This window comes from Aulostomus chinensis, chromosome 9 (genome assembly GCF_037954235.1).
Source record: "Aulostomus chinensis isolate RoL2024-O1b breed Wild chromosome 9, RoL_Achi_v1.0, whole genome shotgun sequence".
In the NCBI taxonomy this organism is placed as follows: domain Eukaryota; kingdom Metazoa; phylum Chordata; class Actinopteri; order Syngnathiformes; family Aulostomidae; genus Aulostomus; species Aulostomus chinensis.
In genome coordinates this window covers 7,702,551-7,716,473 of record NC_141328.1, presented here as the reverse complement: position 1 = coordinate 7,716,473, position 13,923 = coordinate 7,702,551, and the positions used below count along the sequence as shown (strand labels likewise).

Below are 13,923 nucleotides of genomic sequence, written 5' to 3'. Positions count from 1 at the left end.
TTGATAGATTAAAATGAAAAATGCTCAAAATTAAGTATGTTTAATGTAAAACCTAATATGCGAATGGTGAGTGTGAATCCCTTGCCCTGTGTATCTCTTCTCTTATGAATGACATTTTTCTCGCTATACATTTCAGACACGATGGATTATCTCTCACTATTTTTTGTGCATGTTGAAATTGCAGCGCTGAACTTTCCAGTAAGACAGTTCTACTAATCAATCTGCAGGCAGTATGCAAAAAAGAAAATCAAATAAAAAATTTTAAACTAGTTTCTGTATTGAACAAAACTTTATTCAAACATGAAATTAAAAAAGTGACAAAAAAGGTGATCAGAACTCACAAAAACCTGCATAAATATACATACCATCAGAGCATTTCAGAGACAACATATTTTAAAAGAAATATATCGCAACATTGATTAACAAGCAGCAAAAATAAAGACAACTCAAGGGCTATGCAGAGTGAATTAAGTACAATGAGCATGTGGTTTTCTGCTTGAGCAGATCTCTCTTTTTTTTTTTTTGAAGTTATCTTGTGGTCAAATGTAGAAACGATCATTGCCACCTCGAGGTTGCTCATACAATTAATTCATTGCAGCCTTTTTATTTTTCCAGCAGCTACAAAATGCATACAATTTTAATCAAGCAACTCCAATTTGTACTTCTGAAAATCAATACGAAAACAGCCTAAGGTGAACAGTGTTAGGTTGATTTGACATAATGCGTTTTATGCATAAAAGTGCATTCCTGTGAGGTTATACAGGCAATAGTGATTCAAAGCTGTAGTGTTTCAGAGCCCGATGTCAATAGATTGTACATTTTGACAGCTGAAGAGCAAGAAATGTTTAAAAGTTAAATATTAAAACATTGGTGTGGTGGTTCTGCATCTGGGATAAATTGAATGCCACTGAAAAAGGAACTAGAGGATTGAAATAATAATCCAAAAAAAAAGACTATACTGTATTGACCATTTCTCCTCTGGTCATAGAGTGATGACTAGTTTCATAATACACAACCATAAAATATGTTGAACGCTGCAGTGTACACCTGCAGCATAACCGAGCGCTGTTGAGTTCACTTTGCTCAAATAAGGCCATGAAATTAAATAAAACATTAGGCTGAGTACATTTTTACACTCATACCACAATGTATATGCACGCCAACAGTTCAGCAAGCTTCATTCTTATATAAAAACAATTCATGTCAATTTGGATGCAAAACAAATGTTCACACGTTTACTGAACAATGGTGGATTTCAACAGTTTCCCCCTCTATAAAAATAGCTTAAAAATCTGACACATATTGTGGTACAGTGTAGGGTTAAGTTCTTTTTTTTTTTTCCTTTTACATCTGAGACAGTTTAATGACAGGCTGGTCCTATGCTCCTCCTTCCCTCCTGTGACACTGCCATACACAAATACTGGGCTTAAAAGACCACCTAACATCCCAATAAGGGAGCAAAAATGAATGGCATCTTCACGTCTTCCCTGCTTGAGACTAAGACTCCCAACTCTTTCAGCATACAGTCTTTTCTGTACAGAACGTCACAATGGTTGAGTAGAAGAGCAGGACTTGGTCCATGAGAGGGACGAAGAAGTCCAACAGTACAATACGTGTGCTCCATACATAGTAATGTCAAGATCATTGAAAAGGTGAAGCAAGAGGGACAAAACATGCCAAGTCTGGGGAACAAAAATCACAGTCTCTCTCACACAAGAAAAGGAACCGGAGAGGCAGAAACACTGAACACGGAAGCATTTAGTAACTAATAGAACACACACATCTATCCACAAATTTTACACACAGAAGTGTGTATGGAACTGTGATGGGCCCAACCAAAGTGAACAAGATGTGATTGTGAAACACAACCGGCAGGGCAGGAGTCAATGAACAGATTGTCGCTTTTCATGCTCTGCACACAGGCAATTTTTTTTTTTACGAGACAAGCAATAAACATCGTTGTCATCATCATCATCATCATCATCATTCAGGCCCAGTTAATTTACGAACATACACAGTAGGCAGAATAATACACACACACGCATACGAGTAAGTGCACAGGCATACAAACACACTTCCCATTGCATAATGAGATGTATAGTGTAAGTGGTGAATAGCTTATCCCCTGATACTCCAGAATAATCAGAGAATGCAAACAGAACACAAAATACAAGCAGAACAAGTGATACAAACCACAGACATTATAAGGACACTTGAAGAAAGATTGTATTGTTTGGATTAACTAAACGCAGTTGCTATGTACCGCTGTGTTTGCTGGTTATAGCTTTTCAAAGCATATCAAATAAGAACAGTATATGACAAAAATAAATAACTCAAACCTCTTGCAGCAATTGTAAAAAGGCCACTGAATGCTTGTGTGTGTGTGTGTGTGTGTGTGCGCGCGCGTGTGTGTGTATGTGAGAGAGATGCAAACTCAACAGCACAGGGAGGAAATTTGCCATAAAGTCTTAAACCATCATGCATTGACAATGCCATATAAAAGACTGAACCGCAGTCTCAAACACAGTTACTTGCTCGAGTTTCCGATCATGCCATTAGACAGGTTTAACTGTATGCATACAGTACAGCATCACAGGTTACAGTACAGCTTCCTCTCCTAACCTGGATGAGCCCCTGTTGATAGGGTGAAGCAGATTACCAGGTTAGTGATAAATAAACAGAAATATAAAAAGCGCCTCAATCCTGGAACATGTTGGACGTCAAAGGCAGAGGCTGTCAAACAAAGGCAATAAATGATCCAAGGAGTTAGCTTCAGTCTTCTGGCGGCAGCTACGCCAAATACCTAAATAGCACAAATATTACGCCCGAGCATTTGATTCGCATCTTTTTCTGACAAAAGCAGAATATTGAAGTGCTGTCTTGCAGTACAAGAAAGGCTTTATTTTAGGACATTATCTGTTTTGTAAGCTCAACTGAATAAGGCCAAAACTTAAAAAAATTAAAAATTAAAAAAAAAAATGCCACTGTACAGATCATCTGTACTTTAACACTTCACTGCCCTGAAGGCAAAATTCACTTTTTAAGGTAAGGTGATTATTCTCTGTCAAATAAGAAACTTTCTATAAAGCAAAGTACACAAAAATGAAACTTTAAAACCAGCACAGCTGAAGTGCCGTCTGCAGAGAAACAAATTAATAATGAACATTTCTGATGATAACACTGCGCTTTTTCAAAAAGGAGTTTCAACCCTAAAGGGACAGTTATGTAAGGTTTCTTAGTGCGATTTTGGAGAGCAGTAGACACATTTTGAAGTTGTGTAATGTCACATTGTCAGAACTCCATCACTCAGCCCCCCCCCCCTCCCCCCAATGCTCCATCTCTATGAAGTTTTGGCTTTTCTCGCTCGTGGTGACGTTTTATCCTCAGATTTCACAACACCATTGGCAGCACCTCCTGATAAGACAAGAGAAGAGAAATATCCTCCGATTAAAGTAATATAAGAAATGAATATTCAGTCGAAAATCGGATGGATCAAGTGTCAAGTATCGGCGCACAAGTGGAAACTGTCTCCGTCACTCACCCCTCGTCAGCTCCCTTTTGTGAGGCTTGCTCTTTGGGCTGACCATCTTCTTCTTTGAGGCTTGGTTCTGGCTGTGCTCCCTCCACTTTTTCAACTGGAAGTTAATGAATTTCCACATCATCCAAGCCTGCGTCAGACAGATAGCTGCCAGACAAGTCATCCTAAAGGGCGGGGAGGACACATTGAGAACAGGAAAACAAAAAAAGTAGAACTTCCTATTCAAATGAGTTTGATATGATGCACTTGTAAATTGTATTTTGAACGTGCCTTATGGTTAGCACGTTGAAGTTGCCTTCTACAAGGGAAAATCCCTGGTTGTCTGTACGGGGCAGTCCAAAGCCAAATGTCAGAACTGAGAGTGTGAGGGTGAGGAGGCGAGCGATAACAAAAAGCAGCGCCCACAGAGTAAAACTGCAAAGGAAAAAAACAATGTCATCAAAAGGAGAGGAATTGAAATGCAGCATGTTGATAGATGAGTGAATGTTGTTCTTAGATACCCTTTCTGCTTGTTCTCATCACTGAAATAGAAGAGGCGTGAAGCGTGGAACAGGAGCTCCACCAAGTAGTGAGGGACCAGCAACACCAGGCCCAGTCGGTGGAGGCTGAACACACACGAGAGAGGAATTATGCGAGGAAAACACTTTGCAGGAAATACCAGGAAAATTAAAAAGAATGAGCATCAAAAGGTCATGAAAATATCGCTTATAGAGTCAAAAGCCTAAAAAAAATAAAACCCAGAGAGACTGGAATATTTAGCAGTTTTACCAGAAAAGCGATTTAAATGATTATCAGAATAGATGCTGATTCACTTTCTTCTCCAAATAGTTGATTAACTGGCTTCCTGCTTCCACCCTGAGTTATAAGAACACTAAACACAGTCAATTTCCTTCATAATGTGAGTGTGACACAGATTATACTCCATTTTCGTTTTTTTCCAAATTAGATTTTTCTAAATTAAAGGATCATTTTTACCTGAAGGTTTTTAGCCGACACATTATTTTGTTTTATCCCCCAAAATAATCCTTTTTACTTATTCGGATTTATTTTTAGTCCATGTCTCTGTCACAGCGTTGTTGTATGTATTTGTGCTCGTCTGTTTATTCTTGTTTTTAATGTGTTTTATCAATCAAACTTGGCTTTTAAGATCCATCCTTTGGGGTCATGTGAGGACAGCTAAGGGAAGCTAAGGAGGCCAGAGCTGCGTCACTCACAGAGAGAAAATCAATCACCCAATAGACACTGAGATACTGTATAATAGCTGAGAGTCAAGTAGGATGGCAAGGTTGTTAAATAACAGGCGGGTATATTAAATTTACATTTATGTGCTTTACACAAGAACTCAACTGCAGATCAAAACATGCGCAGTCATTAAATGACATCAGGGGAGATGCCTCAGGTCTTTGTAAAAGCCTTGAATGTGCTGAAAAGTTATTTTATCTTCAATATGCTCGGAAAAATGATTGATTTCACTCACTTTAAGATGTAGGCACCAGTGATGTGAACAACATAAAGGCAAATGTAATAGAGCTGGCGGGGGATGTCCTCCTGCAGACAGAGAGAGAGAGAGAGAGAGAGAGAGAGAGAGAGAGAGAGAGAGAGAGAGTGTGTGTGTGTGTTACAACACAGGGCAGAGCTGGGAAGCTTTCAGGATGACATGCTCCAGAAGGCTTAAGAGCAATAAAAACATCACAGTTTAGCTTTTAAGGCGTTTCAATGTACATTTGTAAAAATCTAATTTAGTGTATAATAAAACATTTTGAGACGGAGCTTGTCAATACCAAAGCTTTTTTTTTTTTTGGAGAACACAAATTAAATCTGGAGGCCTTTTTGGTTCCAGTTGACTGTAAAATAATTTGTGTACCCAACACATGTCAACAAAATAGGGGAAAATCTTCTCACACACACACACACACACACACACACACACACAAATAATAGCTTCTTATGTCTCAAGTTATGCTTCACGGTTTATTAGTACTGGACAGAGAGTGCTCGATACTGCAAGTGGGTAAACTAACAGTGGACTGACAATGAAGACATAAAGAACCTCAGTTAAGTATCGGCAGACGTTAAGAGGACATTAACCAACTGATACATGACCCACGGCAGACTGAAGGAGGCTACTGCACCCACTGATGATGTTCTATTATTTGACAAGGCTATAACAACCCTAGCTAACTTTGTTTCCTTTCCCCTTGATCTGCAACACCACGACCTCCAATTAAAGAAAGTAAGATTCAACTCCGCTATAACCTTAAATAAAGTTTTTCCCTTTTCTTAAATGAGTCTTACCTTTCGTACTTTTTGAAAGTACAGCTCAGGAAGCGCATGAAGCCAATAGGCAATTTGGCAAATGTAGAAGAACTTGACCTGAAAACTAGACGGAGGACACGATGTTCAAACATAAAGAGCCTGAATGTCATTTAAAACACTGACAGTTCTATCAAATAGAATTCAAAATGTTGGGTAGTCTTCTGTGACTCCTATTGGACAACAAAGGGAGCTGATGCCAATACTGATATTTCTATATTACTGATATTTCAGAGTAAAAAAATTCAGATATTCATGATGATCAGCAGATATATATTTATGATAGTAATATATAACAATACTATTAATATAGTTACATGCTTTTTTACGTATTTCCACGCGATACAGACAAATAGTCTTATCAGCAGCTAAGCTAACAAAGCCTATGTAACTCTTATATTGTTAACATGCATAATCTTATTGGAGCATATTTGCCAAATAAAGTGCATCTGTGAATATCGGGCCAACTGATTTATAGATGCGAAAGTCAACCAGTAAGAAACCATTCCACATTGCAGGTGTAGCAGCTAACCAGTTACACAGCTTGACCCGCAATCCAAAACATCGTGGATTGTATTTTGACAACAACTTTTTAAAAATATCACATGTGATAAAACAGGTCAATTTTTACATACACCATGTGAGTGTGTGGGTAACCCTCCCATAAAAATGTAGGATTTGTTGCAAAGTCCTCCTGTTGAAGGAAAGAACAGAGGATGCATAAGACGGAGAGCCTTATATCGACAGGTACAGCAGGTTTCGGTGCGGCGGTCGTACCGCTGTCAGGATGCTGCAGCCCCAGATAAAGGAGAACAGGTAGAAGGCTGCCAGCTGCCCCGATTCGTTGAACTTGCTGTGTTTGGTTTTTGACAGGTGCAATCTTCTGTTCATTTTCTGAAATTAAACGTGAAGACAAGTTAGAATGTCACATTTTGACATTTAGTGTCACATCTCACTTGAGGGGTTCGTCATCATTTTTTTTTTTTTAAGAATTTTTTTATGTCAATTATTGGTTCAAGGTTTTAAAGTCTGCCTCGCATGGAGAAAGTAGAGCAGGTTTTCCACTCACCCCAAGGCTGTTTTTTAAAAAAATTCTATATATTCCACATGCCTTACTAGCCCCCATGTTTCTGGAGGCCAATACGATACACGACAAGGTCCGCTCCACTTCGACGTCTGTTATGTATAAAAAAAATGAAAACAGTTTTTGGCCTTCTGCTATAATCTTATCTTGATCCCATCCTAAAATGTTTTAAATTGTAAGAATGAGCGACCAAATCCACCATGTACTTTGAGATTCATTATGTATGAGGCTTCAGAAGTCTGAGTTGGATAAATTAAGTGGATATCTCTCAAATTCACTGTATCGTCAGTGTGGAATTACCTTTATTGTGTTCCCACAGTGTGTCCTTGTTCAGCAGACGTGGAGGGATGGTGGTAACACTGAGACGGAATATTTCTCCCACTTGAGTCAGCTAACTCCGACTTTTAAAGCCTCGTATTAGTTTAAAGATCCCCCCGGACATGTTTAGATATATTAAAATAGTCCTTTGAAAATATAATTGGTGTCTAATATGTTTTCCCACATAAAAGTTCAATTACCTTGTTAAAAACCTTGAAATTACAACCCCCCCCCCACCCCCCCAGCATATTGAAAACTCCAGGATCTAAGACATGTTTCGCACTTCACTAAAGAGTCCAGTCTCACAGTTGGTTTACGAACTGAAGGCTTCACACATATTTATATTAAAATGATAGTGCTTCTACTAATAAAATATCCCAGTGACCATCAAAGCCAAAACACATATTGAAGTACACACACACACACACACACACACACACACACACACACACACACACACACACACACACACACACACACACACACAATGTAAATCTCTACAAAGAAGAATGAAGCCTGATACTTGAAATGGAAAAAACCTCACCAAGACAATTGCAGTGGAAAGAAAGGCCGATTGTTGTCACAAACAGTGCGACAGTGTGCGAGTTGATAAAACACTCTGTAGTGCAGTTTTTCTTTTGTACGGAGTACGATTATCCACGAAAAGTAGCAATCTAGAGTGTTAAAACGGGAGAGCAGTATGGATACTCACGTCGAGAATATATTCTTGTATCAAGGCATGAAGGATGACCGCTATTAGCAGGTAAAAAAACACAGTGGCCACATCTTTAGGGCCGTACTGGTAAAGATTCACTGGGTCGTTCTTCTCATCTGGGGGGGGGGGAGAGAAACATAAATTTAAAACCTTAGAGTTAAAAAAAAAAATACCCCCAAAAGGCAAAAAAGAAAAAGAGCTGAGCAATATGGGAAATAATGAATATCACGATGTTCAGAGGCCCTTTTTGAACACTGGTATCAGAATCAGAAATCCTTTATTAATCCCTTGCAGGATCTGCTAAGGTATGTAAAAAACAGACAGCTTTAAAACAGCAAAATTGTGCTCACAGTGCAGAATACAAAGGAAGAATTAAAAAATAAGCGTTCTGACAATACTTGGTAACAACTCGTACACTGCCAAGCCCCAGTTAAAGTTCAATAGAAATCGCAATATGACCGACTGCAGCTTTTAAAATTGCAGGGAGGCACAATATTTCCAAAAGGCTAATTGTGTGTCAAAATACAATTTTACATTAAATACTGCAGTGCTGCCGAGATTCTGCCGACACATCATTTACAGACTTATAAGATTTATTTTGATGCAGGCCCCCACAAAAATCACACCAATATCATTCGAATGGGGTTTTCAATCAAAGTGAGAATGATGATGTAAAAATTAGCATCTCTTCTAATACTGCCGATCATACTGCATTCAAAATAATGGCGATTGACAGGTTTTTTTTTTTCTTTTCAAAAACTGTGCACTATTGTACGTAATAGTTCAGGATAAACCAGTCTTCATTGGACCTTCTGCTCACCTAGAACTTGTGTGACGTTGTACTGGACTGTGATGAACATGATTGCAAACTTTGCTGTGACCTGAAACACAAAGAAAACAACATTGAGGGGAGATACAAGTGATAGGAAACACATAAATTTCAAATAAAGGAAGACGAGCTTTCAGGTTAATACCGTAACACAGATGTTCACCTTTCACCCTCAGAAACACATCCGCTTTACATCTGTTATCTGTTGTCCGTTAGAACATGGCGTCCTTATTATGAGACAACTGTTAGTGTTAACAAGGAGAGAGCGTCAAACCATTTGTGCCATGTGGGTGTTACAATAAATAAACCCTCTGTTTAGCAAGTCAGCGAGTAGACTGGAGATGCTCTCATGGTGCTGAAAAATGAATCTGAAAATGAAAGTGACCATCTGTCAGACAGAAACACAAGTTATTTGTTAGCAGGGGTTAGGTTGATCTTTTAAGTTGATATTAGAGGGGTTTATCCCCCCAGTTCATCTAACCTGATGTCACTTTACATCCCAGTTATGTGGATGTAGCCGTTTGGTTTGGCTAGGGTATGATTCTTGATCAACTTTTGCTTTATCGTAAGTGACACGGTAGAACTGACAGCTCTTTTATGCTACCGGAAGAGTGAATGAAAGATAGAGAAGAGAGGTGAAAGAAGCAGCACCTATTGTAGGAAGTGACAGGGTTGATCACGAAAGAGTGCAAAGGAGAAGTAGAGAAGATGGAACTCAGTTAAGATTTAAAGAAAAGGATTAAGGAGGAAGGAAAAAAACACAAAAGCAAACCAGGGGTCAGCTGTAGGAGACACGTTGAGCTAATGGACGAGTTTATATCAGTGCTTGTACGACTGACTCTTCTGGTAAACATTTCAAGCCACGATTCCTTATCCAAATATTAACTAAAGCAGAAGATCTCAGGACACCCGAAATAAAAGTGCCAGAGACTCATGACACCCACTATCGCTGGAGGTGGCTGAAGCGTGTGTGGTCAAGCAACAGTACTATTTCTATCCTCCGAGAAATTTAAGACCGTTTTTTGTGTGTGTGTGTGTGTGTGGGGGGGGGGGGGGGGGGGTGGTTGTGGTTATATTCTTTCCATCTTTCTTGATTTCTGGAAATCATCTCCCAATCCTCCATCAGTGTCTCGTGACCTCCACTTTAAGAGGCCTTGAACTAGAGGACATATTCAAAACATATATGGACATAATTCAACGTAAGGTTGCTATAAAATGACAGGCAGATCATTCGATACTATCATGACAGCGCAACTACATAAACAACACTCAGCTGTGGGACAACCTGCCCAGGGAACTCCAACATGCTGTATCAGTATCTTCTTTAACTGCCTTGAAGACTTCCTTTTATCAAAAGGCTTTCTTTGTGTTTGATATTTTTGTATGATGATATTTATATTTTACTGTATATATACATATATAAATATATATATATACATATATATACATATATAAATATATATATACATATATATACATATATATACATACATACATACATACATATACATATATATATATACATACATATACATATATATATACATACACACACATATACACGTAGGTATATACATACATACACTTTTATACATGTATATACATATACACATATATACACATACATACATATATACACGTAGGTATATACATATACATACATACATACACGTAGGTATATACGTACATACATACATACATACATACATACATACATGTATATACACATATATTCACACACATATATACACACACACACATATATACACACACACATATATGTATACACATATATATACACACATATATATGCACACACATATATATACACACACACACACACACACATTCAATATTTTTCTTAATTTTTACTCGTTCTACATTTTATATACATACTGAAAACATCAAATATAAGGAGCAAGCTATATGGAATTAGGTAGCAAAGAAAAGATCGTTAAATAACTGTTTTATATTATAGATTCCTTAAAGTAGCCACCCTTTTCTTTGTTGACAGCGCTGCAAACCCTTGGCCTCTGTCATTGAGCTTCATGATGTCGTCACCTGAGATGGTTTCACTTCACACTTTTGCCTTGTCAGGGTTCATTTGTGGAGTTTCTTGCTGTCTTAATGGAGTTGGGACCATCAGTTATGCTGTGGAGAAGTCAAGATGGTCGACAGCTGACGGCTTTATTAGACAACTTCTAGAATTCATATTATGACAAGAACCAATCACCTACATAAAGAGAAACGACAGTCCATCATTACTTTAAGAACTGAAGTCAGTCAGTCCGGAAAAATTGCAAAAACTTTGAATGTGTCACCAAGTGCAGTCGCAAGGGAGACCAAGACTCTCTTGTGCTGCTGAGGATAAGTTCATCCAAGTCACCAGCCTCAGAAATCACAAATTAACAGTACCTCAGATTAGAGCCCAGATAAATGCCACACAGAGTTCTAGTAGCAGACACATCTCTACATCAACTGTCCAGAGGAGACTGTGGTAACCAGGCCTTTATGGTCAAATAGCTGCTAAGAAGCCACTACTAAGGAAAAGCAACAAGCAGAGGAGATTTGTTTGGGGCCAAGAAACACAAGGAAAGGACATCAGAGCGGTGGAAATCTGTGCTTTGGTCTGATGAGTCCAAATTTGAGATCTTTGGTTCCACCTGCTGTGTCTTTGTGTGATGCAAAAAAAAGGGGAACGGATGGTCTCTACATGCATGGTTCCCACCGTGAAGCATGGACGAGGAGAAGTGATGGTGTGGGTGCTTTGATGGTGACACTGTTGGGGATTTATTCAATACTGAAGGCACACTGAACCAGCATGGCTACCACAGCATCCTGCAGCGATACACCATCCTATCCAGTTAACGTTTAGTTGGACCATCATTTATTTTTCAACAGGACAATGTCCCCAAACACACTCCAGGCTGTGTACGGGCTATTTGACCAAGGAGAAGAGTGATGGAGCGCTGCACCAGATGACCTGGCCTCCACAGTCAAGCTAAACCCAATCAAAGTGGTCTGGGATGAGATGGACCACAGAGTGAAAGCAAAACAGACAACAAGTGCTCAGCATCTCTGGGAACTCCGTCAAGACTGTTGGAAAACCATTTCAGGCGACGACCTCATAAAGCTCATCCAACGAATGCCAAGAGTGAGCAAAGCAGTAATCAAGGGTGTGTATTTTGAAGAATCTAAAATATAAAACATCCATCGTCGTCTTCCGCTTATTCCTTACTAGTAAGGGTTGCGGGGGGGCTGGAGCCTATCCCAGCATCTACGGGCGAGAGGCGGGGTTCCCCCTGGACAGGTCGCCAGTCCATTGCAGAGCCAACATACAGAGACAAACAACCATTCACACTCACATTCATACCTACGGTCAATTTAGAGAATCCAGTTAGCCTAGTCCCCAAATTGCATGTCTTTGGACAGTGGGAGGAAGCTGGAGTACCCGGAGAGAACCCAGAGAATCCAGAACATGCACACTCCACACAGAAAGATCCTGCGCACGAGCCAGGACTCGAACCTGGAACCTTGCTGTGAGGCCACAGTGCTGACCACTGCACCACCGTGCAGCCGCAATATAAAACATGTTTTGAGTTATTTCATATTTGTTTGTTTACTAAATAACTCCATATGCATTCATTCATAGTTTGATGCCTTCAGTGAAAATCTACAATGTAAATAGTCATGAAAATAAAGAAAAACTATCAAATGAGAAGGTGTGTCCAAACTTTAGATTGGTAGTGTAAAATTTATATATATATATATATATATATATATATATATATATATATATAATTTCTGCCTTTTGCTGGGGATACTTTTCTTCTCCTTTGTGTATTACACAAACCAAATTGAACCCATATGACCTCTAGCTAAAAAACCATCAATTATCTTGCCATTACCTGCTAACCTAGACCGCCATCATTTGAGCAGGTCCCTTTCTGGGTTACCTTCCACTAGGTAGTATTAAACAGTACTATTTAAAATAGGAAAGGCAGCTTTACTACACTGACAGCCCTTAAAGATAAACCCACATGCTTCCACATACATGGAATCTGTGATTCATTAAGTTTGTTTACATTTGTGTCTTTATGGAATGGAACACCATGTCAATCACAAAGCAGCAATGAAATGGGACATGGGGACATCTGAGGGCCTCCTGAGAGGTAAAAGCTTTCAACTTTTCCATAGTGATTCTCACTACCTTTAAGCTTCGCTTCCACTACAATATATAAGCACTTAAAACTGCATATACAGTTATAACCTAGCTTTAGCTTCACACCACAATCAAATCAAAAGGGGTCTTGGAAGAAAAAGTGTGTACTGCCTTGAAGTTTCTAGATTGGCGGTTTGGGTGGGGACTGGTTCAGGAGGACGATTTTGTTTCATTCAAACGTTGCATCATAGTTGTCAAATGTGGAGAACGGAGACACCTATCATCTTGTTGCTAAAGGCCAAGTACATGTATGGGTTAGTGATGAGTCAATGAATAAGCCGACTGGTAAAATGACCTGTCCGCTGTGTCCCTGGGCCGCCTCCTCCTCCTCCTCATCTTCTTTGGCAGGCAGCGAGACACATGAGAAGCGAGGGAGAGCGACACGCTAGCGCCCTGCCCCTGGAGGTCTGCTGTCATGTTAGCTAACGGTAGTTAGCAGTAACAGCTAACATCACTCGGCTAAACAATCACACTGTACCTCAAACATCAGGCCGAGGAGGATGATCATGGCCAAACACGACACCATATCGGCGTGATTTTGGATCACAAACTCGTGGCTCAGCACCGGCGGGCTCTTGTTCTTCTTGCGGAAACCCATGGCTCACAGACGCGGCTGTACCCCCTCTCACTTCGGGCTGCCGGGGCCGTCACTGAGTCAGGCTGAGCTGGAGCTAGCTTCCCCCCGTTGTACCGCCACTGGCGTTGGCCTGTACGTCTCAGCTAATGGACGATCGCTCCCCTGCAGTCCGTAAGCACCGCGAACCGCTGCTCATGTGTTTAAAAACAGTCATGAAGATGCAACGCACCAAAAACACACACGCCACAGCTCAACACCCACTTTTTTTTTCAACCAGCTTGGTAAAGTCAGATGACTGGCCCTCCCACTCCAAAACCCATACATGAA

At 39.7% G+C, this 13,923-nt stretch overlaps 1 protein-coding gene across 2 annotated transcripts; it reads right to left on the bottom strand.

Moving 5' to 3' along the window:
* Nucleotides 1–270: 270 nt before the first annotated feature.
* On the bottom strand, nucleotides 271–13,881 carry LOC147255646 (translocating chain-associated membrane protein 1-like 1). Of its 2 annotated transcripts, none has more exons than XM_086213471.1 (11): nucleotides 13,498–13,881; nucleotides 8,789–8,849; nucleotides 7,966–8,084; nucleotides 6,629–6,745; nucleotides 6,487–6,545; nucleotides 5,834–5,918; nucleotides 5,016–5,086; nucleotides 4,039–4,143; nucleotides 3,809–3,952; nucleotides 3,538–3,702; nucleotides 271–3,297 (listed from the first exon to the last, which is right to left on the bottom strand). In XM_086213471.1, exons 1-11 carry the CDS (start codon nucleotides 13,615–13,617, stop codon nucleotides 3,222–3,224), a joined length of 1,122 nt encoding a protein of 373 aa, XP_086069597.1. In that variant the 5' UTR covers nucleotides 13,618–13,881; the 3' UTR covers nucleotides 271–3,221. The 2 variants fall into 2 exon arrangements, with proteins under 2 accessions (XP_086069597.1, XP_086069598.1); XM_086213472.1 differs by lacking the exon at nucleotides 271–3,297 and adding an exon at nucleotides 3,325–3,414 and having other exon boundaries at nucleotides 3,542–3,702.
* Nucleotides 13,882–13,923: the final 42 nt, after the last annotated feature.